At 39.6% G+C, this 24,529-nt stretch overlaps 1 protein-coding gene across 2 annotated transcripts in view; it reads right to left on the reverse strand.

Annotated features, from left to right (window-relative positions):
• Positions 1-24,529, reverse strand: part of LOC122230069 (interleukin 1 receptor accessory protein) — a 125,160-nt gene that overhangs the window by 32,051 nt on the left and 68,580 nt on the right. For both annotated transcript variants that reach the window (XM_042955736.1, XM_042955737.1), the window contains 2 exons: positions 7,853-8,138; positions 3,493-3,679 (listed from right to left, as the gene is read on the reverse strand). In XM_042955736.1, the coding sequence (XP_042811670.1) occupies positions 3,493-3,679; positions 7,853-8,138 (473 nt within the window). The remainder of the gene's footprint in view (positions 1-3,492; positions 3,680-7,852; positions 8,139-24,529) is intronic.

Genomic DNA, 24,529 nt, shown 5'->3' on the forward strand with positions numbered 1-24,529 from the left:
AATGACAGACATTCTATAATTTCACTTGTAAATATATCTGTGTGTATCTCCAAGTGACAAGACCCCTTCTGCAAGCATAACTGTAGTAACATTATCACAATTTAAAAAGTAATAATAACGCATTGTATTATCAATATTCTGTGTTCAGAGTTCCCCAATTTTCTCCTAGGTTGTTTTAGAGTTTGTTTGAATAAAACACGATTTAATGAAGGTCCATATACTGCAATTGTTTTTTATATATCTGAAATCAGTCTTTTTCTCTCTCTCTCTCATTCTCTTTCTTCCCTCTTTCCCTCCCTTTCTCTTAATCCTCTCAGTATAACATAAAATAGATATAGAAAAATACTTCAATGTATATATGAGTTAATGTATTATTGTAAAGCAAATACCTTCAAACCACCACTGAGGTCCAGGAATAGAACAGTACTCCTCACCCCTGAAAAGTTTCTGCATGCCCCATGTCAATCACAGATCTTTTACTATCCCCCAAAGAGGCCATTATCTATACTTTCACAGTAGAATTGTTTTCTTGTTTTCATTTATAATTTCATCACCTCCACAGACACTATAGTCTCAACCATTTTTAAATGTGTCTTATATGTTTCTTTGAATCTACACATTTTCACATCCTGCCTTTCTTTTTTCTTGCCATTTATCTGTTGAATAACTCAAGGCCTATAGAATTGAGGAGGGCACCTTTTGGGATGAGCACTGGGTGTTGTATGGAAACCAATTTGACAATAAATTTCATGAAAAAAAAAAATTCTCCAGTATGGATTTTGCTGACTGCAAACTCATTGTGTAGATCAATACATTTCCCTCTTCTCTATATATCCTGCAAAATGGCAGCAGGATGCAAATCAGACTCAGGTTTAATCCATTTGGAACAATTATAAGTGATATTTTATTCCTTCATAAGAATGAATATGCCCAGCTGTTTGATTTCTTATGATGGTACCAATCACTGATTCTTAATGTTTAGATTTATTAATTCTTTCGGGGTTGCAAAATGATTATATAAAAACACACTTCTCTGTACTATTTCATTACTTGGTGCACATTTCTTATAGAAAAGGCAGAAAAAATACTTGATATTTTCCCTTTATCAGTTTTCAAGATAACAAACTGATTTCTATCATCCACCAAATGTGACCGATTATTTTGAAATAGTATGAACTTACAGATTTAAATTTAATTCTTAAGATTTAACCCATTGTGACTAATATCCCTCCTGAAATTCAAATTCTTCCATTTTCAACCAATGGAAAACTCTTAAAGTTAGCTCCTAGGTCATTTCATTAATGACTTAAACTGTTAGATGTTAACATTTTATTTATTTTTATTTTTTATTTATTTTGATTTCTTAAAAAAATTTTTTTTTAATGTTTATTTATTTTTGAGAGAGACATAGACAGAATGCTAGTGGGTTAGGGGCAGAGAGAGAGACACACACAGAATCCGAAGCAAGCTCCAGGCTCTGAGCTGTCAGCACAAAGCCCGATGCAGGGCTTGAAGTCACCAGCTGTGAGATCATGACCTGAGCTGAGTGAAGCTGGATGCTTAACCAACTGAGCCACCCAGGTGCCCCGATAACATTTTAAACTATGATTATGAATTGCCTATTTCTTCCTTTAAATCTGTCAACTTCTGCTTCATGCATTTGGACACGCTGCTGTGAAGCACACGTACTATTTTTATGGCTTCCTGATGAACTGACCCTTTTATTATTTTGAAAAGTCCTCTTTATCTCCGACAAAGTCTACTTTATGTGTTACTGGCATATCCATTCTAGCTTCCTTATTTTTATTCACCATTTATTTTCCATTTAAAGTTATTTTCTCCACTCTACTTTCTGTACATATTAAGGCATTATCTATCACATTCATTTACAATTATGTTCCTCTTAGTTTCAGGCTTCATTTATGAAATGACTTATTTTCTTCTTTCTAAATTTTTACTGAATTATATAACTTCTGGACTTTTCTAATTCTTATTTATCTATGTTATTCTTTCTCATCTTATATCATTTCTTAATGTCCTGTGGCTCATTTTTGAAACAGTAAGTCATATTATGTCCTTCTGGCATGCATTTTCTTTTTTGATAGAAATGTTATTCTGCTTCTTATTCTCCTTTTTCTTATAACTTTGAATGGGATTTTTCCCTTGGTTTTTTTGTTGTTTATTTTTATGTAAAGTTAGGGGTTGTTTGTTTGTTTGTTTTGTTTTGTTTTCCCTGAGCTTTTAGGTTGGCAGATTTTCTAACTTCACAGAGATCTCTCTTACAAACTAGGATCTTGAGATTTCCTGAGCCTCTTCTGCTCTTCCATTTTTAGCTGGTCCTTCTCTTTTCTTCCTCTGTATTGTCCTGATCCTGTTTTCAAGTTTATTATTTATCTATCTATTTATTTATTTATTTATTTATTTATTTATTGAGAGCTCATGCACGTGTGAGAGGGGCAGAGAGAAATGGAGAGACAGAATCCCAAGCTGTCAGTGCAGAGCCCCATGTGGGGCTCGATCTCATGAACCATGAGATCATGACCTGAGCTGAAATCAAGAGTGAGACACTTAACTGACTGAGCCACCCAGGTGCCCCAGTGATCCTGTTTACTTTTGATCACACTCCCAGCAGCTTGTCTTCAGTGGAGGTGGCATTTTATTCAGAGTTACAAGGCACTTGGACTATTTCAGTCCCTTCAAAACTTCTTGATATGGGCCTCTTGGATTCACCTTCTATTTGAGAGCATAACTCTTCCTAATTTCAGCTGCTATTCTCAAATTGGCCCACCTTACTTTCCAGTGAGTACCACTGGCTTTTGGGGGGTTCCCTATTGTCAAGTCTGCCAGGTACCACATTACTTCCATCTGCCCTCTTCCCTAGACACTGATTCTGTGTGTGGTTTTCCCATAAGTAGACACATGTTTTACAAACACATGTAAATGTGGTCCAGGAGGGTTTAGCTTTGGCTTCTGTGGATATTTGAAGACATTAAACAACAATGCCACTACCCCAGGGGCCACCTCCAACACTTTCATTTTTGATTAAACAATTTCCAAGTCTCTTAGATGTGCAAAAGACCACAGAAGGATTGTGTCCACAAATGAGGGCAAACATAAACACATACACAAGTAATAATAAAATACAGTGTTGATTAATCAAGGTGTTGAAATACACCAGAAGAACGGGCAGCTGCTGGCCTCACTCAGCAGCCAGCAGAAGCGTGTGGCATTTCTCCAATGGTATTTCATACGAAATTAATAGAAATATAGTAATTCTAGTTATCCACTGAATATAATTTGGGAGATGGTGAATGGAGACAAAGCATTCTCTACCACTTTCTTTAAAATGGCACAAACTGAGGAAGTGATAAAAGATTTGTACAAAGTTATTAAGGAAGAATAAGAAATCTGATGAGCAAAATGGCATTCTCTACATTAACTCAACAGTTATTGGCATTTTAGAGAGGGCAAAATGCTCTTGAGCTTGCTTACCATATACCAAGTGATGGTTGGTTTGACACTGGAAGGAAAAAATCCATCTACATTTGGACAAGTGATCTTCTGAACACCATATTCTATATATAGTCTATGTACTGGGAGTTTCATGGAGGAATTGAAGCAGCTATCTTTCTGAACCACTTCAAGAGGAAATGCAACTTTGCTGCAATACGTGGTGTTCCTGAAAAGAGAAATACACAGTAAATGGGCAATCTCATTTTCATTTGATTTAACGCAGCAATCCCATTGAAATGAGCTAAAGGAAATAATGCTACATATGGAGATTTCATTTATCCGTAAGTTCATGTAAGAATTAAATGTATTATGGAGGTATTTCCTGTACCAATTTGACATCACAAAATAAAAACAGACACCATTAACTACTATTGGTATACTGAAATATTTACCTTTTAGGGTGACTGGGGAATTGCACTTGTGTTTGAATGTCTGCACACGGTCATTTCACCTGCCTGGACAGGGCTGTTCTCCTCCCATCACCCTGCACCTTAGACATTCCCTTGACTGAATTTATCATAGTTCAAACAAGGGCACAATCATGTGTATTTTCTTTTGTTCCTTGCATGTAATACAATGTCTAAACTTTCAGAAGGCACTGAATAAATATATTATTTTTAATATTTATTTATTTTTGAGAGACAGAGAGAGACAGAGCATGAGCAGCAGAGGGGCAGAGAGAGAGAAGGAGACACAGAATCTGAAGTAGGTTCTAGTCTCTGAGCCTGACGCAGGGCTCAAACTCATGAACTGCAAGATCATGACCTGAGCCGAAGTGGGACGCTTAACCAACTGAGCCACCCAGGCGCCCCTGAATAAATGTTTCTTAAACAAATGGAATGAATGTAATACATGCATCTACATATGGGAAAACAATAAAGGGAACACAGATAATGAAAGTAACTGATTTCTTAGGGTGATGGGTAAATGGGTTATTCACTGTTCAACCTTGTTTTGTGATTTCTGTGTAAGGTGACAAACACATATTAGATATTCATTAACTGATTAATTGAGACTAAATACAATGAAATAGGGAGATGCAATTCCCCCCTTTCCAAGATGAGAAGAGGGGTGTTTAAAGATGACTTATGACAATGGTAATAAGGTGAGAAGAGAGAGTGGCAGCTTTGATTTCTACCTACAAAAAGCAAAAGGTCTATCATGTGAAAGAAATATTCTTTTTTTTCTTAGTTTATTTACTTTGAGAAAGAAAGAGAGAGAGAGAGTACGAGCAGTGGAGTGGGGGAGAGAGAGAGAGAGAGAGATAATCCCAAAGTACTGACAGTGCAGAGCCTGATGCAAGGCTTGAACTCAAAGAACCATGAGATCACAACCTCAGCCAAAACCCAGAGTTGGACACTTAACCGACTGAGCCACCCAGGCACCCCTGGAAGAAATATTCTACAGTTGGAAATTATACAGAGGGTAATTTTCAGCTTTGTAAGATATATTCTCTGATTTAAAAAAAAAAAATGATGAACAGTGGTGGGACTGACTTTTCCAGCTCCAAAAGTAAAATATGGATGTTATCTTAAGAGGGACATTGAAGCAAGAATACAATTGGTTCAGTCTTAAAGGATGAATCTTAATTTATGGCCTTAAATACATAAGGCCTTTGATTTTACATGGTTCAGTTTAAGGTCATTTTTCATTTAGGAATCACCTCAGGACAGTGGGAAGCTTCTGGTGTCCCCACCAGACAGGTTCACTTCTAGATTTTCTTTGGGGACACAGAATATTGGCAGACAGATAAACTGAATATATGGCCATCTGATAAGTATGGAAACTGCTAAGTAACATTTAAGGAATACTCAGGCCTAAACAGCCATACTGCTCCTGTAATGTAAAAGAAGATTAGAAAAGTTTGAGGAAGGGCTCTAGATAATTAGGAAACAGAAATGAGATAATGAAACACTAAAATGCAGAGTAGACAACAAGGTCATCCAGAAAGCTACTGATGACCCCTTCCCAAGTATTTCCTGATATCCACTACATGTGGAATGTTAATGGATTAACAACGGTCAAAGATGAAAAGGAGGTCAAGGAGTTTAGGCTAATTTTCTCATTGGGTGGATACAGATACCAAAGTTATCAGATACTGACTTGCATGAGGTCACCAGCTAAGTAGGGTCAGGGCTGGGCAGATGGCCTAGTTTCTGTGTCTTTTCATCCAGTGCTCCTTCCACTATAATCTGTCTTAAACTCTCCTACAACGCTGTCTTGGGACATGAACAGTGGACACAGGCTCCTTGGAAGCCCACATGCTAGTCTAGAGTCCACTCCAATAAAACTAAAGAGTCAGGTGAAAATCTCAAATAGGCCTTCAGAAGTTACAAGGGACTCCCAAGGCCACAGTGATGAAAATGCTCTGTGACAGAGAAAAGGTCCTTTTTCACTTCATCACAACACAGCTTAAATATATGAAAACATAGTCATATTTCTCCATTAGAGAATAGTTAATATCCATGAGAGACAAGGGGCACTCAGAAGAAGATGTGGAATTATCTATCATTATGTTATTCTTTGTTGTACTGGTATGTCATTCAGCCCTATTGTTATGGGCCGAACTGTGTCCCCCAAATCCCTATGTTGAATTCCTAACCTCCAATACCTCAGAATGTGACCATATTTGGAGACAAGCCTTTAAAGAGGTAATTAAGGTAAAATGAGTATGGTGGGCCCAAATCCAATATGATTGATGTGCTTAGAAGAAGAGAATAGGACAGAGATGACACATAGGGAAGACCTTATGAAGACATGGGAAGAAGATGGACGTGTATGAGTGAAGAAGAGATAAATGAAATCAACCCTGATGACACATTGATCTTGGAATTCTAGCCTCCCAAACAGTGAGAACACACATTTCTAGTATTTAGTTACCAGTCTGCAGTATTTTGTTTTGGTAGCCATAGCAAACCAATGCACCTATTAAACAGCAGGAAACTATGTAAAAACAAAACAAACACACACACACACACACAAAAAACCCAAAACAACAAAATAGTTATAAGCCATAAGCCAGATGGAAATTTAAACAACAAAGTAAAGCCTGGATGCTAAAAGGGGATCTTGGGGAAAAAGTAGCCAGAGAACTAAGCCTTAAAATGATTATTCTCTAGGGTTGCCTGGGTGGCTCATTTGGTTAAATGTCTGACTCTTGACTTTGGCTCAGGTCATGATCTCAGGGTCATGGGATGGAGCCCTGTATCCACCTATGCACTGAGCATGGAGCCTGCTTGGGGTTCTCACTCTGCCTCCCTCCCTCTCCCTGCTCCTACCATGCTTGCACACTCTCTCTCTCCCCCAAAATAAATAAATAAACATTTAAAAAATGATTATTCTCGGGGCGCCTGGGTGGTTCAGGCAGTTAAGTGTCTGACTTCGGCTCAGGTTATGATCTCGAGGTTCATGAGTTCAAGCCCTGCGTTGGGCTCTGTGCTGACAGCTGGGAGCCTGGAGCCTTCTTTGGATTCTGTGTCTCCCTCTCTCTTCCCCTCCCGCACTTGCTCTCTGTCTGTCTCTCTCTCTCTCAAAGATAAATAAACATTAAAAAACTTAAAAATAAATAAATAAATAAATAAATAAATAAATAAATAAATAAATATTATTATTCTTCAGAGGGAGCTCAGTTTTTTAAAGATTTTTTTTTCAGAGCAAAAAACTATTAATTAATATTAATTAAAATAATAATAGAATGGGTATATTATATAGTAAAATGCAAAATCTACATGAACTTTCAAAATTAAAAAAATTGATTTGAAAGAAATTTTGCAGTGTTGGTAGGGTGCTTTGGGTTACATTCTTCGATTCCCAATGATATGGTGTTTATTTGCTTCCTAGGGGATTTTGGTGAAAAAATTTGAAAGGCATTGCTCTAAATATATTTGATGGTTCCCAAATACTCTTTCTTCCATAAGGCATCCCAAGGCTTTATTCTGTGCCTGGAATTTTGAAAGATGCCAAGAATAACAGATATATATGGGTTCTAGTCCCCGCCCTCCTTATTGTCTAGGGAAATGAATGCCTCCAGGTAGGGCAGAAATGAAGGCAGGCTCTAATATCAGGGAAAAGGAACAAATAAACAAGATTCCAGCATTAGATAATCCTGATATATGCCAGGGTTTGAAAAGGAACCAATTATAAAGAAAATTCTCAGGAGTACAGCCATTTTCTCTGCACACCTCTTTCAGACAACCTCTGCTAAGCCACTGAGGTGAGGTGTAACTAACTCTTTCTAGATGCTTTCTTCCCCTCCCCAGCTTCATAGCAGATGCATCATCTGGAAAAAAGCCCAAGAACTAAAGGGAAAAGAGAAAGTCACCACCAAGAATCAGGCTACCTTAACATGCAGGTATAGTTGCCCGTGTCATTGAGGAGGGTGGGTCGGAACCAGAGCACATCTTTCTCCTTACTGATGCGGTTGTCAGGGAGGCGGAAGTTAATTGGCTCCTCCAGGTCCCGGTCCTGCCTAGTCCAATACCAGATCAGAGTAAGGCCAGCTGAATGGGCTGTGCTGTAGTTGTATTTCAAGAAATGTTCAAAGAGCGGGCATTTGATGCGAGCTGGCTCATCTTCAAACACTTGGATCTGCCTCATGGTATCTAGTCCCCAGTCATCACAGCGCTCTGGAACGATCAGAAAAGAAAGGAAAGGCTGGTGAGTCATTTCATCTTAAAGGGCTGCACAGAACATACCTTCCCCTTAGGACACCCAATCAATTCCAGGAACCCCCTTCTCTGGTCAGGTTTAGTAACCCTTCTGTAATAATTGCATGTCCTATGGGGAGCCTGGGTGGCTCAGTCAGTTAAGCATCTAACTTCAGCTCTGGTCACGATCTCCCAATTGGTGAGTTCGAGCCCCACGTCGGACTATGCACTGACAGTGCACAGCCTACTTGGGATTCTCTCTCTCTCTCCCTCTCTGCCCCTCCCCCACTTGCATTCTCTCTCTCTCTCTCTCAAAATAAATAAGCAAACTTTAATAATAATAATAATAATAATAATAATAATTGCATGTAATAGAAACCCGTGGTATGAAGAAATTATTTCTCTATCTTCCTTTATCATCTTTTGATTACCTCTTGGATAATGATTTGATCTTATAACTTGATCCTATTGTACCCTATAAGGTATGATGGAGAATCTCACCTGAAAAAGAAATCTTGTGCTCTTTCACCCCTGTGGGGACAGAGGAGGTTCTACGGGGAAAACTGTAACCGAAAAGACAACCCTCAAGACTCTCGGTTCTTCCCAGGTCTCCTGATTTAGTGCCTAGATCTGCCCAGGCAAAGGTATCTACGTAACAGACTCACAAGCAAACCACATGTGTAATAAATAAAATGAAGTTCACCACTAAAGTTTGTGGTTGTTTGTCAAGGCAACATTTTTGTGGCAGCAGATAACCAAGAGAACAACTAAATTTGTGGCTACTTTAATTTTGATAAAAGCAAAAATTGGAAGCCATGTGACATGCAGAAGAATTTGTAAGCAGTAAACCCTTAAGTAATAGATCTCTGAGAAATTTAACAAACTGGCTTTTCCAAGACTCAACAAATTACTATTATTTATAATCACTATGCTTTTATTTAGAAATACCTTTTAAAATCCAATATACAAAGAAAGAATGGGAAAGATCAAAATGTTGTCCACACCAATCCAAATATGACAGTAATTTTTAAAAATAAAACATTTATCTTACCAGATTCTTGAAATACATTTTCATTAAAGTTAAAAAGTTGCAGAATCAGCTCATTCAGTTTATAGGAAATTAAAACTGTAGTTTTTCAGATACATATGTCAGATTGAATACATGCAACCAATTTCACTCCTTTCTGAAACTTCACTGAAACTAAAATAATGTTTCAAGACATAACCCCAAGTAATAGCAAGAATAGGAAAAAAGACAGGAACAACATCAAAATTGACAAGCTGTAATCAGTTCAGCACATTTAAACAGACAAATCCTAAACTGGCACGGAAGGCTGGAGAGCATACCAATGTACAATTCCGAATGCAGAAAAGACCCAGAAGGAACTGTCAGCCCTGAGATAAGGAATCACCAGTGCCATTCACTCAATATTTCCGGGTTCTCTTCTAGGTTGAAGACTCCACTTTTCCACCCCTCTGGAGGAGAGGCCATGTGACTAAATTTGGCCAATATGATGTAGTGAGTGTCACTTGTGTTGATTATTTTAAGGGCTAGAACATATTTTATCATGTTCCCTTTTCGTCTGCCTTGGCAAATAGAAAAGCACAGGGATTGAGCCTCCTTTAACTTGGGTCCCTTGATGTAGATGACATAAAACAAAGGAAAAAAAACCAGAAAGCAGAGAACCATCAATTAAATAAGTCAATGAAAACAGACTTACACCACAAAACTATTTTTTTTTTAAACTGGAAAAAGAGAAGATGCTATAAAGAACCAGAGAGTAAGAAAGGAGACCAAAAAAAAAAAAAAAAAAAAAAAGGTCACTTACAAAAGACCAGGGATCAGAATGGCTTTGATGGCTTTGGAACTTTCAAAAACAAGATTGGAAACTGGAAGATAATGAAGCAATGTATGTGAAGGGGAATTATTTTCAATTTTGAAACTAAACCCAAGGAAACAATCAAGTGTGAAGGTGGCATTTTCAGGCACATCAAGACTCAGTAATTTTACTTCCCATATGCTCTTTATCATGAGGCTTCTGAGGGATTTGTGTTAGTAAAATGAGAGGGAAAAAAAGCAAATTATGGGATAGAGGAAGAAGGGATCCAGTTCAAGACAGAGGGGAAAGGAATCTCCAGAATAACAATGAAGGAGATTCTAGGCACACAGCTATGCAGCAGGGCTTGGTGATGAACCAAGGTAAGTAGAAGGGGATGGAAATCTCCAATTAAAAAAATAATAATAATTGTAACTAATAAATTACCTGATGAAATTAGCGCTGTGGAAAATTATGCTGAAAGGCAACTGTAAAGTATGAAACAGTTATCCAGAAGATCCAAATTAAAGTGAGCATATGAAGGCAAGGCAATTAATAACTTCCAAAAGTAAGAAAGTAAACATAATCATAGTTCATTAATATGTGAAGGCATATTAATTAAATGATTATTGATTCAAATATTGTAGCACATACGTAGAGAAGAATGGGTAAATAGAGGGTACGGCCATTTAAGAGAGAGAAATCTCATTTACTATAATTAAAAAGTGAGGTGGCTCAGTCGGTTAAGCGTCCGACTTCGGCTAAGGTCATGATCTCACAGTTTGTGGGTTTGAGTCCTGTGTCAGGCTCTGTGCTGACTCTCAGATACTCTCAGATCTCATTTACTATAATTAAAAAGTGAGGGCGCTTAGGTGGCTCAGTCAGTTAAGTGTCCAACTTCAGCTAAGGTCATGATCTCACAGTTTGTGGGTTTGAGACCTGTGTCAGGCTCTGTGCTGACTCTCAGATCCTGGAGCCTGTTTCGGATTCTGTGTCTCCCTCTCTCTCTGCCCTTCCCCTGTCTCTGTTTCTCTCTGTGTCTCAAAAATAAGTGTTTAAAAAAAAAAGTGAAAAAAAAATAATGCCCAGAGTTGGCTACATGAAAAATAACAATAGGCACAAATTGATTAGCAAAATATAGATAGGAAATGCCAGAAGAAATCAATAAAATACCTCGAAGTGGTGGCTTCTGAAGAAAAGAGCTAGCAGATGTGAGGCAACTTTAGGCAGAAAGAGTACAATTATTTTGGTGTAAACCTTTTAATATATTGGCCTTAAAAAAATCTCTGTGCGTGATTTCTCTGAACATAATTAACCTAATAATTAGAAGAAAAAAGGGAAGGAAAGATGGTAGGAAGGAAGGGAGCGCATATCTATCATGCAATACAATTGGCAAAGCCAATCTCCGTGTTTCACCACCCTAATCATATCAACTTTCCGTTAGGACAAAAAAAAAAGTCTTGATTTCACTTTTTAATTCCAAAATTTGTATCAGTGTGCTTTGGCACGGCAGTCATTCACTTTTGAATTATAAGGTAGAGTTTAAAAGAAAAAGAGAATGACAGGCAGCTGATGGTATCTGGAACGTCACCATACTGTTTGTCACCTGAAGGGAAAAGATGCCACTGCCTTCTGTATTTCATAAAAATATGTTTTATGCTGTTCCTGCAGGCACCTCCCTCAAGAGGTCTTTCTATGTGTCCACATGTGGATGATGGTAGAGGCAAGGCTATCAAATGAAAGTTAACATCCTTCTCTCAACTCTGCTCTCTAATACTCTCAATTCAGATCACCCCAACTTGGGCCAGTAGACAGCAGTTCTCACGCCATGACTGTCATAACAGGAACCCTGGTAAACCAGACAGAAAGAAGAGACCCTTCTGAGGGTTAATGGCACCTTGATTAAAGGAGACTTCCTGACACCAATATTACAAATTGTCACTTTGTTTGGTGCCTGGAGGTCTTTACAGTCCTGGGAATGATGAATAGTAAGATGGATGATAAGTGACAGGTCCATTTTTCTTTTGTAAAAGTAGGAGAATGCAGACTGTGAAAAGGGGGATGAGCAGACCGCGAGTGTGACATCTCAACCGCAAGCATGTACTCAGACCAACCGAGGAGGAAGTAGGACATGGAACTCCGGTGACCACTGGGGCAGATGTGGCAGAGACTGGCTTAATGTTCCTGAACCCTGGTTTCCCTTGGCCCATATGGAAACTACATATCCTTGGCAACTGAATTGGGGCCATTTGGTTTGGTTCTGGCCAATGGATGCAGCTGGAAATGTTTTAACCTGAAACTCCCAGCTTAACCTACGAAGCTTTCTCCTTCCCTCACATGGAGTCCCTGAGGGCCAGAAAATTTTGAATAACATAGTATCACAAGATGGAAGGAGCCTGGATCCCTGCCACTGTTTGGAGCAGAGATCCTTGGAAATGCCATCTCACTTTCAGGGGGCTGTGATTGAGTGAAGAAATCAACTTCTATTGCATTCAGCCACTGAGATGTGGGGGCATATTGTTACAGTAACTAGTATTTCCATCTTTCTTACACTAACTAGTATTTCTACCTTAACTAACAAAAGGCAGGATTCTCCTTTTATCGCATAACTTAATACATCAAGAGCAGACACATTTTAAAACAGCTTTTGTTAAAGTCCCTCACATACTAAAATTTAAATGGAGATCAATCACTTAGATTTTTGGCCGATTCCATAGACTTAGAATCTTTTCAATCAATTTAAATGTAATTCATCTTAAAGTGGCAAATAAATCACTATACCTACTAGGTATCTCCCTTACAGATTGTCCCATGGGCCAAGTAAACATATCTATAAAGTGAATCAGCCTCCTTTACAATAGGGACTGAAAAATACACATATCGGCATTCCTAAACATTAGCCAAAAAAAAAAAAAAAAAAGGTATTATTGAGATTTTTCTTTGGGGTGTTTGTCCATTTGAAATTTGTTCTCTAAGTTTTTAAGTTTCCCTCGCCAGCCACCCGAGGGTATTTTGTTGGAGCTTTTTAAATTATTCAATGAACAAATAAAAATAAAATCTATGGCAACAGGCTGGAGTGTCATGTAATACCAAATTAATTATATGACTCACTGCAGGCACCAGCTGAAGAAAAGACTGGGGAAAAGGCTGCTATGCAAATATATTTGTCTCTAATAACAGCAAAGGGAATTTAGCAAATTATTGGCAGAGCGAATTACTTTTTTGTTTAAAATGTCCCTTCTTACCCGGTGTGCTCCACAGTGGAAGTCCTCTCTCAACTGGCCCCTCGACATGGGGAGCCACGAAGTCATCATTTCCCTCAGCCAAAGGATTTCTTAAGGCTGAGGCTGGGTGGCACAGAGGACTAATGGAATGTGCAAAGCTTCCCAAAGCCAAGTCACTGGAAAATCCAACCCACGCTCCTGACAGCAATTAGCATTTATATAGCAGGGTATACATTTTAACTAATTAATCTCACAACACCCTCTTGGGCTTTCATGCCCATTCCCACATTACATGCCAGGAAACGGAGACAGAGAGATTAATTGACTTACTTTTGCCTGACTGGTAGCACAAATAAAGGCTTCCTGAACATAGATCTAGGATGCTTGTCCCTAATCTGTGCTCACACATTCAAAGCAAGATATTTCCCACAGGAAAAGCTATTCATATATTTGTATTTATTAAATATTCATTCAGAATCTGCTGGGAGCAAGGCACTGGGCTGGGTGCTGGGTAGAAAGATATGTAGATATAAAAACTTAGGAAGCTCAGGTATAAAAAAGAAAAAGGGAAAGATTTAAATGTTGGACGACTTCAGGTAGAATTACTTTCCATATGTGATTAATCGCCATATGCCACTTAATTGACATATAACCTTGGGCAAATTCTTCCCCTCTCAGACTCAGTTTTTGCATGTGTAACATGCCTACCTTATAGTGTTGAGTGAGGATTAAGGGGCTTGGTAAAATACAAGGAGCTCAGGACATATTGGGCTGAACTTGCATCATAAATCTGAATAGGACCTTGCCTGTCAAGAAGTTGACAATCTTGGAAAAAGAAAGATTAAGTGAAAATACCTGGTGGAATGAACCAACTATTATAATAGGCTTCTAAGTAGGAGTATAGCTATCATATAATTGCATTATATTATATTAGGTAGGGGAAGCAAATGGTAGTCTTGAGATTGGATTGTGATCAGAAACAATCCTTTTTCATATCTTCAGCTGGAACTCAATATGCTTTAAAAACCGTCCCACCAGTAAATTTCAGTAGTCTTATCTAAGCCTGAGGGCAGAGACTAAGTATAATGAAAAGGCTGGTTTTATAACCCATTCTTATAGCTTTGCTTAATTTTGTTTTTCTAGTGGTATACGTGGCTTCTCAGGAAATATTAGCCGGGGACTGTGGTCTAGGGAGAATCCAAGGTGTGAGTAATGTTGAATGACCTGCACGATGACAAAGAGTAAGTCAACAAGTTGAGTGTGGGCAAGTTTCTGAGGCAAGATAGAGGAGTGCCAGACACTGGAACATTAGCAGGAGCCCTAATAGAGGAGGCATATGGCACAGAGCACAGAGCACCACAGTTGGGGACAACAGATATTATTTAAAGACAGGCTTTGGCACCTGCATTTATTAATTCATTAAAAAATTACACAGTGAGCATCCTGCCATGGGTCAAGCTCAGGATGCACTGGTGAACAAAACAAAGGTCTCATGGAGCCTACCTCCTAACACAGGGAGACTGACAATCAAATAAGAAAAGTATAGGGGTGCCTGGGTGGCTCAGTCGGTGAAGCGTCCGACTTCAGCTCAGGTCATGATCTTGCGGTTCATGAGTTCAAACCCTGCGTCGGGCTCTGTGCAGACAGCTCAGAGCCTGGAGCCTTCTTCAGATTCTGTGTCTCCCTCCCTCTCTGTCCTTCCCTGCTCCTGCTCATGCTCTGTCTCTCCCTCTTTCTTTCTTTCTTTCTTTCTTTCTTTCTTTCTTTCTTTCTTTCTTTCTCAAAAATAAACATTAAACATTTTTTTTTAAATAAATAAGAAAAGCACAGAGTATTTTGGAAGGTTAGTCAATGGAACAAAGAAAAACATAAAACCTGGTAAGAGGGATCAGGAATGAGGGAGAGGGAAGAGCGAAGAAGGAGGAATTTACAATTTTAAAGAGGACAGTCAGGGTGAGTCCCTCAGCCATTACGAAACTCAGCTCCTAAAACCAAAACTTCAAGCTCATACTACAGAGGAGTTATGAAAACTGAATGAGCCTAAGACATAAAGTACAATAGCAACTGTAAAGTTCTATGCACATATTAGTGACAATTAATCTGTGTGCTGCCATTTTCTATGTGACCTTTGGAAAACGATTTTCTCACTCTGGTCTATGGAAGAAACTGCTAGTCATGTCCCACTGACCTTGTCCCCACACTCCCCTTCTTCAAAAGTATGGGAATTTTCATCTGGGCACATAGCCATTCAGAAGAAAGACTACATTTCCCAAGCTTTCCCCTCACTTGGATGTGCTCAAGTGGCAAGTTCTAATCATTGGAATATATTTGAAATTTCATGTGGTAGATTCCAAAAACATTTTTTTTCTTTTTATTATTATTATTATTATTATTATTATTATTATTATTATTATATTTGAGAGAGCATGCACGTGCACACATGAGCAGAGGAAAGGGCAGAGGGAGAGAGAGAGAGAGAGAGAGAGAGAGAGAGAGAGAGAATATTAAGCAGGTTGTATGCTCAGTGTTGAACCCCATGCCCGGCTCGATCTCCCAACCCTGAGATCATGACCTGAGCTGAAATCAAGAGTCGGACACCTAACCGACCGAGCCCCCCAGGTGTCCCCAAAAACATTTCTTGAGAGATACTGGTATGTTCCTAGGCTCCGGCTCCCATCCCATTTCTTCCATCCTGCTGCTTGGAACAGGGATGCTACATCATGGAAGATAAGAATGAAGGGCACACCTAACAGATGGTGGAATGTGCAAGTGAAAGGCATAACTGTAAGGTGCTGCCTTACCAGCCCTCAGCATTCTAGCTCTAGATTTTACATAAGAAAGAAACTTTCCCATATCATTGCTATTCAAAGTGTGGTTCACAACCCACCAGCATCATCAGCACCTTGGTAGCTTGTCAGAACTGAAGATCTTTAGGCCCCACCCAGACTAACTGAATTAGAAACTACAGTTTAACAAGATTTTCAGATTATTCCTAAGCACGCTAACATTGGATAAGTATTAGTTTAAACCAGGATTGTTTTGTGTGTCCTTAGTCACAGTTGATCATCATACTGAAGGATAACAATGTCTTATTTAATCTATTAAAGTAGGCAGATTGTTGAATAAATTGTGAGGTTTATCTACCCCATAAGTCTATGTCTCTTTGATTAGTTACGTTTAAAAAATATTTTCTTTTTTGTTCCTCAATGGAAAAAAAAAATGCTTAAAATAGCAGGATATTCTTCTAGCAAAGTTCTATAGCAAACAACTGTTTTAAAAAAAATCTACAAACTACATTTCCTAGAATATGATGTAAGTAGAAAAATATTATTAAAAGAGGTATTTTTTTTTTTAATCCAGGGGAGAGCTACCCAAACAAAGGTCTAGAAAATGTTTCTGAAGTTCTGTGGTTATCAACTAAGCTTTGAAAAGAAGAGAGAGAAGTGAGGGGTGGGGGAGGAAGAGCCGGAGAGGCTGTGAGCATCCATCAGAAATCCTCATGTCGCTTGTACTGTTCAACAACACTGAGCTAATAACTCGGCAGATGGTTTTCCTGGACCAGATAATTAGACATACCTTACTCCCACCAAAAAAGGGAGTTTTCTTGATTGAGTAATTTGAAGAAAATAAGAAATAGTCCTGAGCAGATGAGAAGATTTGTGAGATAAAGAAAGCATGCCAAATTCAGAAAGCTGGTTGATGGGGGCAGGGGGTGGGGGATCCGCATGCGACAGCCTCAATTTTGCAGATGTCGTTAGAGCTTGCTCCTAGGACAAGTTTTATCCCCGATTGTGTGCTGCTCCTTCCTATAGCACCAGACTTTCATCTTTACCCTGCCCTAAAGACTGTTACTTTATATCAATTAAAAGAGGTGGGTCTGGCCAGTTCTTTTACAAAATGTGGAGCAAATAATTACCAGGCAAAGACGAAAACAAAGAAAATAACATAAAGGAAGAGGTAAAAGAGGAAAATGAACCCTCACCGATGAAAACATCCAAACCCATGAAGTTTAAAGCCAGAACATATACCATTGTCACTGATACTTAAAGTTACGAAATCACATTATCTAAAAGATGACTGAGGGGCGCCTGGGTGGCGCAGTCGGTTAAGCATCCGACTTCAGCCAGGTCACGATCTCGCGGTCCGTGAGTTCGAGCCCCGCGTCAGGCTCTGGGCTGACGGCTCGGAGCCTGGAGCCTGCTTCAGATTCTGTGTCTCCCTCTCTCTCTGCCCCTCCCCCGTTCATGCTCTGTCTCTCTCTGTCCCAAAAATAAATAAAAAACGTTGAAAAAAAAAATTAAAAAAAAAAAAAAAAAAAAAGATGACTGAGAGTTGGGGTTTTTCAGAGCCTAATTATCATCACGGAGCCAGTACACCAGGCTCTCTGAACAGTATGGTTTTCATTCCGTCTCTGTCATGTGGAGGTTCCTTTCTGACTTTCTGAACATGAGTGCCACGTCCTACAAAGTTTCCCTCGTGGCAGAGGATGTGAGGAAAAACCCCGGGGTCTCCATCTCCAGAGAATTTTACAGTCCCTAGGTCTAGAAGAGTGGCTGAAGGTCTGCAGGCTCTTTCTTGGTCTCCATGAAGTCAGATCACAACTGGTTTTTGGAGCTCCAACAAAAGGATGCTTAATCATCATGTGTTAATGTCCAAGTAGGGTCCAACAGACCCCCTGCCTGCTGCTGTGCATAATCAAGAAGAACACGGAATAGCATCATCTAATAGCCACCTACAAAAGGCTCTGTTTCTCCCATCAAAGTTGCAGCAGGGGTTAGCAGGCTAAAGAATGGATTCTGGGTGTGCTGCCTCTGTACCATGGTTCCATTATTTTCTTTAAAAAAAAATTCTTGTAATGAGCATCCTCATGTAGCTGAAGGGAATGATTTTCTTTGCAGGGCTGTTGTGACCATACATAAACTGGCTTATGTCAAGTGTGGCACAGCACACTGGAGAAACTCTAAGCAGTCATTATCTGGTTTCTATGTTTTTTTTTTTTTTATCCCCAAGAAATCTTTTCTAATCTGTGATTAAGATGTAAAGATCCAATTACCATTCTCATATAATAATCAAGCAGCCTTCACTCTCTATTTTCATTATTACATAATATTTATTCAGGGTCCTATGAGTGCCAGCGGCTATAAACAAAATGCAGGGAAAAACATGATCTCTGCCTTCAGATTTCTATTCAAGAACCAGGTTGTCAGCATTAGAAGTAAAGGTATTTCACACTCTATCATAGAATCCCAGAACATAAGGATTTTAGGTCTGCTTGTAGCCTCCAGTGTTGGTAGAATAGCTGGTAATACCCCATACCACAGATGAGTGAATGAAGCTAAGAGAGAATAAAAACAGGTCTGAGCCAACAATCGATGATAGAGGTGTGAAGGGGCCAAACCATGTCTCCTATATCCCGAAACAACTTTCCCTCTGGCGTATACGGTACCTAGTCTCTGGAGTCTGACAATCCTAGTTCAAATTCTTGTTCTGTCACTTCCTAGCCATGTGAGTACCCACAAGCAAATTAAATATCCTATATGCCAAAGCAGGCTAATCTGAAGATTAAATGGGACAACACCTTTAAAGTATTTAGCAGAGAGCTGTTCAGTGGTCCTATTATTTATACTGCATTCTTCTCTGAATTCCACGCTGAGTATGGCCAATTTCAAACTGAATATGGCCCAACAAATGTTGTTAACATTTAAACTATGGGGACTTGCCCCTAACAAAGTGTTTGAGGGCATTAGACTGCAAGGCAGTTTAAAAAACATTCAGAATAACACTTTCATTTTACAAACAGGGCAACTAAGCCCAGAGAGCTAACTTGATAAATGGCACTGAGCTCACGAGTGGCAAGCACAGAATCGCTTCTTTTTGATCCAAATGTCATTTCCTTTCTCTTACATCATCCGGGTAAAATAGATATTCCTAAGACATATCTCCAGAAACACTCCTAGTTGGTACTGGGGACGTAAGCAGTACAATATTATATTCCTCTTCCAAATAGAGGATGAAATAGGCAAAATAGCAAACCTCAGAATAGTGGAACAAATAGCATTAACAATGGACTGCAGATGATAACTTTGCGTGCATTCTATGTGATCAAGCCACACAACTATTCTTTTCCTCCCACTCATACTATAGGTAAAGACACTGGTATGTGGATCTTGTCTTTGAGGCTGAAAACAAAGTAGGTGGTAATGCGGACCATACTTGGGGCACCTGGAAAGAAGGATCCTGTTTCTTCATATGTAATAATGCATGAAGCAAAATACAATGCTAATGAAAGTACCTACCACATAAAATGGTTGACAGGGGTAAAAAAGGTCATACACAAAAATACCATAGGCTCAGGTGCACAGTATGAACCTAATAAATTTTAGCTACGATTATGTTGATTTTCATAGATGAGGGAATTAAGACCTAGAAAGTTAGCAGGGAAAACAAATTATTGCGTGTATTGGCTTGTGAGTTTTTACTGCACTTTACCAGAGCCAGGGAAAGAAAACACAAAATTAAGACTTGGATCCTAAAATGTAGAAAGCAGGCTAAGCATGGACTGACTTCTTAAATTAGTGTAGATAACTCAAGCTGTCACTTTCCCACTCAACAGTGAGGTGGAAATTTAAAGGCCCTCTAGGTACTCTGGGGCACATGGGTGGCTCAGTCAGTTAAGCATCAGACTTCAGCTCAGGTCATGATCTCATGGTTCGTGAGTTAGAGCCCCATGTCGGGTTCTGTGCTGGCAGCTCAGAGCCTGGAGCCCGCTTCGGATTCTGTGTTTTCCTCTCTCTCTGCCCCTACCCCACTCGTGTTCTGTCTCTATCTCTCAAAAATGAATAAACCTTAAAAAAATTGTTTTAAAGGCCCTCTAGGTACTCAACTGGTCTCCGTGCCCTCCATCTCTACATCAGAAATCCCAACAAAGGTTCAAGGAGACTTGTTCAGTGCAAGTACATCAATGGCCTTGAACTCTCAATTAGGAGCTATCTGATTCCTCCACCTCAAGACTTGCAGCCATATTCTACACACAACCACAAAGCCAAAGGAAAGAACATCTTGCAAGCAACCTCCCCAGCAATTTCTCAGGAAATTGCCTGGAGTAAAAGGGCATTTGAGATCTTCATCACCTGGCAGGATGAGACACAGGCTACAATCCTGCCACTGCATTTAAGAGAGGCATCACCTGTGAAATGCCAGTGCAGTCTCATTCAATTTTAATAATGTGTCAAGTATGTAGATTTTTCTTGAAGGCTGGTCGTGACAAGCAGAAGACAAAAGATTCTGAGAGAAAATCAGGTGAAGCAAACATCAGAAGCTGAGAGCATAAGCAGTGGGGATTGGGGAAACGTCTGGCTGTGAATGATGAGGGGGTGGTGGGAAGGATTCATGAGGGAGGAGTTCAGAGTGGCTGGGTTTTCAGTGGCTCTTTGGCTAGAGAACAGTGTCAGCTCCCAAGAGGAGGAGCAGATCTTGGGAAGATAAAAGCCAAGATACAATCATGGTCCACCTTTCTAAATATTTAAGTCACTTACAATCCACTATGCAACTTAGAAAACCACCACACATTGGAGTAGGAAGGGATCCTTCTGAATCACCCAGGATGACACATTATACAGATTAGGCTCTGAGCCCAGAGTGGTGACAGAGTGCCTGAGTGAAAGACTGGTTAGTAACAGAGGCAAGATGAAACATTCCAGGTCCTAGTTATTTGCCCCATATCACGTTATCTTTTGCCTATAAAACCAACTACGAAAGAGAGTTCACACTGCACTTAAATCAATCAGTCTTTGCTTTTCTTTTCTCCCTGGATGTCAGAGGTTGAATTTTTATACCTATATCTATGTTCAGTTTGTTTGTTTGTTTGTTTTTAAGTCTAGTTGACATACAATGTTACAATAGTTTCAGGTGTACAACATAGTGATTCAACAACTCTATACATTTCACCATGCTCACCACAAATGTAGCCACCACCTGCTCCCATACACTCCTATGACCCTACATTCAGCTCTTGACTCGCTGTAGTCTTAAGGTTGAGGACATTTGCCTCTAACATGTATAGTGCTGAAGAGAAAGCAGAAACCACAAACCAAATTTTCTGAACTCCAGAGCTCTTAAAACTTAGGGAGCAAAACAGGAGAAGGAACGTTTCATATATGACGTAAAAGCAGTTTAACTCCAGAGAAATCAAAATGTAGAATCTCTCCTATAATATCCTTCTTATTGTTAACCCCCTTTCTCATGACACACATGTTCCCTCGCCACACACATACACCAGTGGTCTGCCACTGAAAAGCAGCAATATAATTACTATACGTTAGAAAAACAAAAATAACATAAATTGGTGCAGGATCAGGAAAAGGATCTGCTGTCATTGCCAAGAGGGCTTTTAGGTGCTTAATGGTACAAGTAAAGCTGTCGTGGTATATATATCTCAGGGGGTATGTGTTCATCCAGGTATAAATCCCAAAGCAAAACTGTCCGGTCCAGAAGGTTCATCTCTGGGCATTTTCAGTCTCCCAATGCTATAGTTCTCTACCTCATGGAGAAACTGATTATGAAGGTGGTTGATTAGAAACACAACATCTTGTTTCCATACTCTTAGAGGCAGGAAAATGTGTCAAACTCATCACTTAGGAATCATTGTTTTCTTCCCCCTATCACATCTCATCCAAGATTGCAAATCCATGATTGTTAACAGAATCCACAATAATTTATGTTTTACATGGCAATTTCAGACACATTATATCCTTTGATCACACAATGAGGCGTTGTCGCCCTGTTTTGGAGTTTGGAAAGAGAGGCTCAGGACTGACTTGGAAAACTCATGGTACCGGTGGGCAGAGTTTTCTGAGTCCAGAACCAATGACCCTCCCAGAGCCAGTCCTTTCTCCATTAACCCTCTCAGGCTCTCTTGTATCATGCTCAGTCCTTTGATTTCCAGTTTAAAGACTTTATACATAATTTCTTCCCTCAATTCTTCCCACTCAGATTATTTATGTTAACAAACATCTCAAACTATGTTTTTTCCTTCTGTCTTAAAAAAACCTTTTTTTGTTTATTCATTTTTGAGACAGAGAGAGAGTGAGCAGGGGAGGGGCAGAAAGAGGGAGACACAGAATCCAAAGTAGGCTCCAGGCTCCGAGCTGTCAGCACAGAGCGCAACATGGGGCTCGAACTCATGAACCAGGAGATCATGACCTGAGCCAAAGTCAGAGTCTTAACTGACTGAGCCACCCTGGTGCCCGCTTTCCTTCTGTCTTCTAGCCAACTAGCTACTGAACCTTTGTTTGAATATAGGAATGCAGTCTCAGACAGATATATTTAAATTTCCTTGACACTAAATATATAGTTCCTGAGGTACCTTTTGTAGTGTTCTCTATAGAGAATAACAACATAGGGTTGGGGCACCTGATTTCTTATCCTAACTCTGTCAGTGTGACCACCACCATCATTATTATTATAACTACCACAACCAACTAATAGTGAATGCTTCCCATATGCCAGCTATTAAGTGATTTACTTTTGCTATCTCTTTTAATTCTCCTAACCATTCTTTCAGATAACTTTATTATTGCCCCCACTTAATAAATGCATGAGTCTTAGGTAAGTTAAAAAACATCCACATGATTACACATAGTTAATTAATTAAACAAGGAGGCCATTAGACTCAGGTGGTTTTAATGCCTTAGCAGCCTACCTAAGCAAACCAAAGCCTAAGCCTGTAATGCCTCAAGGTCAAAAAATCAAAACCCAAGGCAACTGATTACAAACAGCCAACTAGACTTTATCAGGTAATGCAACTACTTAAACTATAGTCAAATGAACAGTTCTCTTCTTTGCTTCCACCTCTTCTCTAGAAAAGTCTTGCCCCCACTTCCCATTGTTGAAGTGCTCCCAATGACTTCCAGTTTGGTACTGCCTAATTCAAATCGATTTTTTGCTCAAATAAACTCTTAAAATTTTTAATATGCCTCAGTTTATCTTTTAGCGATAGTAAGTTTGTGACAGAGGATTCTAACACAGAACTGCCTCATTCCAGACCTTAAAATTTAACCCTGACTGTGGCCAAATAACTTCCCTTTTCTTGCATCCAGCTTTCTCATGTATAATATGTAAGAAGGTAACACTGGATGAGCTCTGATTCCTTCCACCTCTACAATATGATGGGTTTACAATCAAGACTAACTTCAAGAGTGTTTTCTAGCTGAATCTTAAAAACGTAAAATCAAGCCAGTTTTTCAGGGAAAAGAGTGGAGTTGGGGTGCTAGTTAATATAGAGTGGAACAAACTGGGTCTTTTTAATGAGGAGCATAAAATCCTTGATTAGTGGTTCCCAGCATCAGAAGGCACACGTCACAGCCAAGAGGCAACCGGCCAGATCACATCCGTCTGAATTAGAGTGTCATTATGTAGTCATGTTTCCAATGGAGACAATGAAGCTATCTTCAATGCTCAACTTCTCCTCACAACACCCCCTTTTAAAAAGCAGAGAAGTCAGAAATGTCAGCTTGTCCTCGAAGGCAGCTCCCTCAGGCATTAGCTGCCTCTGTCTTATTAAGTATAGTCAGGCATGACTCAGCTCCTCCATCAACTGTCTGTGAAGGAGAACATTTCACGCTGGTAGAAAATCACCTTAAGCAGAAATATAGAAGGCATTTAAGGTACACAATTAGAGCTGCATTGCTTATTACTCAAAATCAAATCATCCTTTTCTTATCCTAGACAGGAGAGCATAATCGCAGCCAATAGGGAAACAAAACTGCATTCGCTTAGAGCACATACGATCACCCTGTTCACCTCTGGTTACAACTATCAGCCACTCAGACACCTCTTCTGTCTGGGTTAGAAAGAAAGGTGAACCGTGGGTTATGGCATGTCCTTCAATCAATAAACCCGCAGTGAAAACCTAATACATGCAACAGTTTATAATATGCAGGTTCCAACGTGGGGATAAAGACACAAGGAAGACATGGTCTCTCATCTCAAAGATCTCACTAGCTAGAGAGGAAGCGCAGACAATCACAATGCCAGCAAAATGAAGTAAATGTTCAAACAAAAAAGATACAGCATGTCATAAGAGGGCAGAAGGAATCCTTATCTCTGACGGTGAGAGGTGGGAAGTTCAACGAAACCTTCACAGGAGAGATGGCATATGAATTAAGCCTGAAAACCGAATAGACGATGCAGTGACAGATTCGAGGGGAGGGGTCCACGCTGATGGAACATGGTGAGCAAAGGCCTAGAGCATGCGGGAACTGTGATGAGTCCGTCAGTCAACTGAGTGGGGGGTGTGGCAGCAGAGCCCAAGAATGGAAGACCATGGTTC

The sequence above is a fragment of the Panthera leo genome, chromosome C2 (genome assembly GCF_018350215.1).
Source record: "Panthera leo isolate Ple1 chromosome C2, P.leo_Ple1_pat1.1, whole genome shotgun sequence".
In the NCBI taxonomy this organism is placed as follows: domain Eukaryota; kingdom Metazoa; phylum Chordata; class Mammalia; order Carnivora; family Felidae; genus Panthera; species Panthera leo.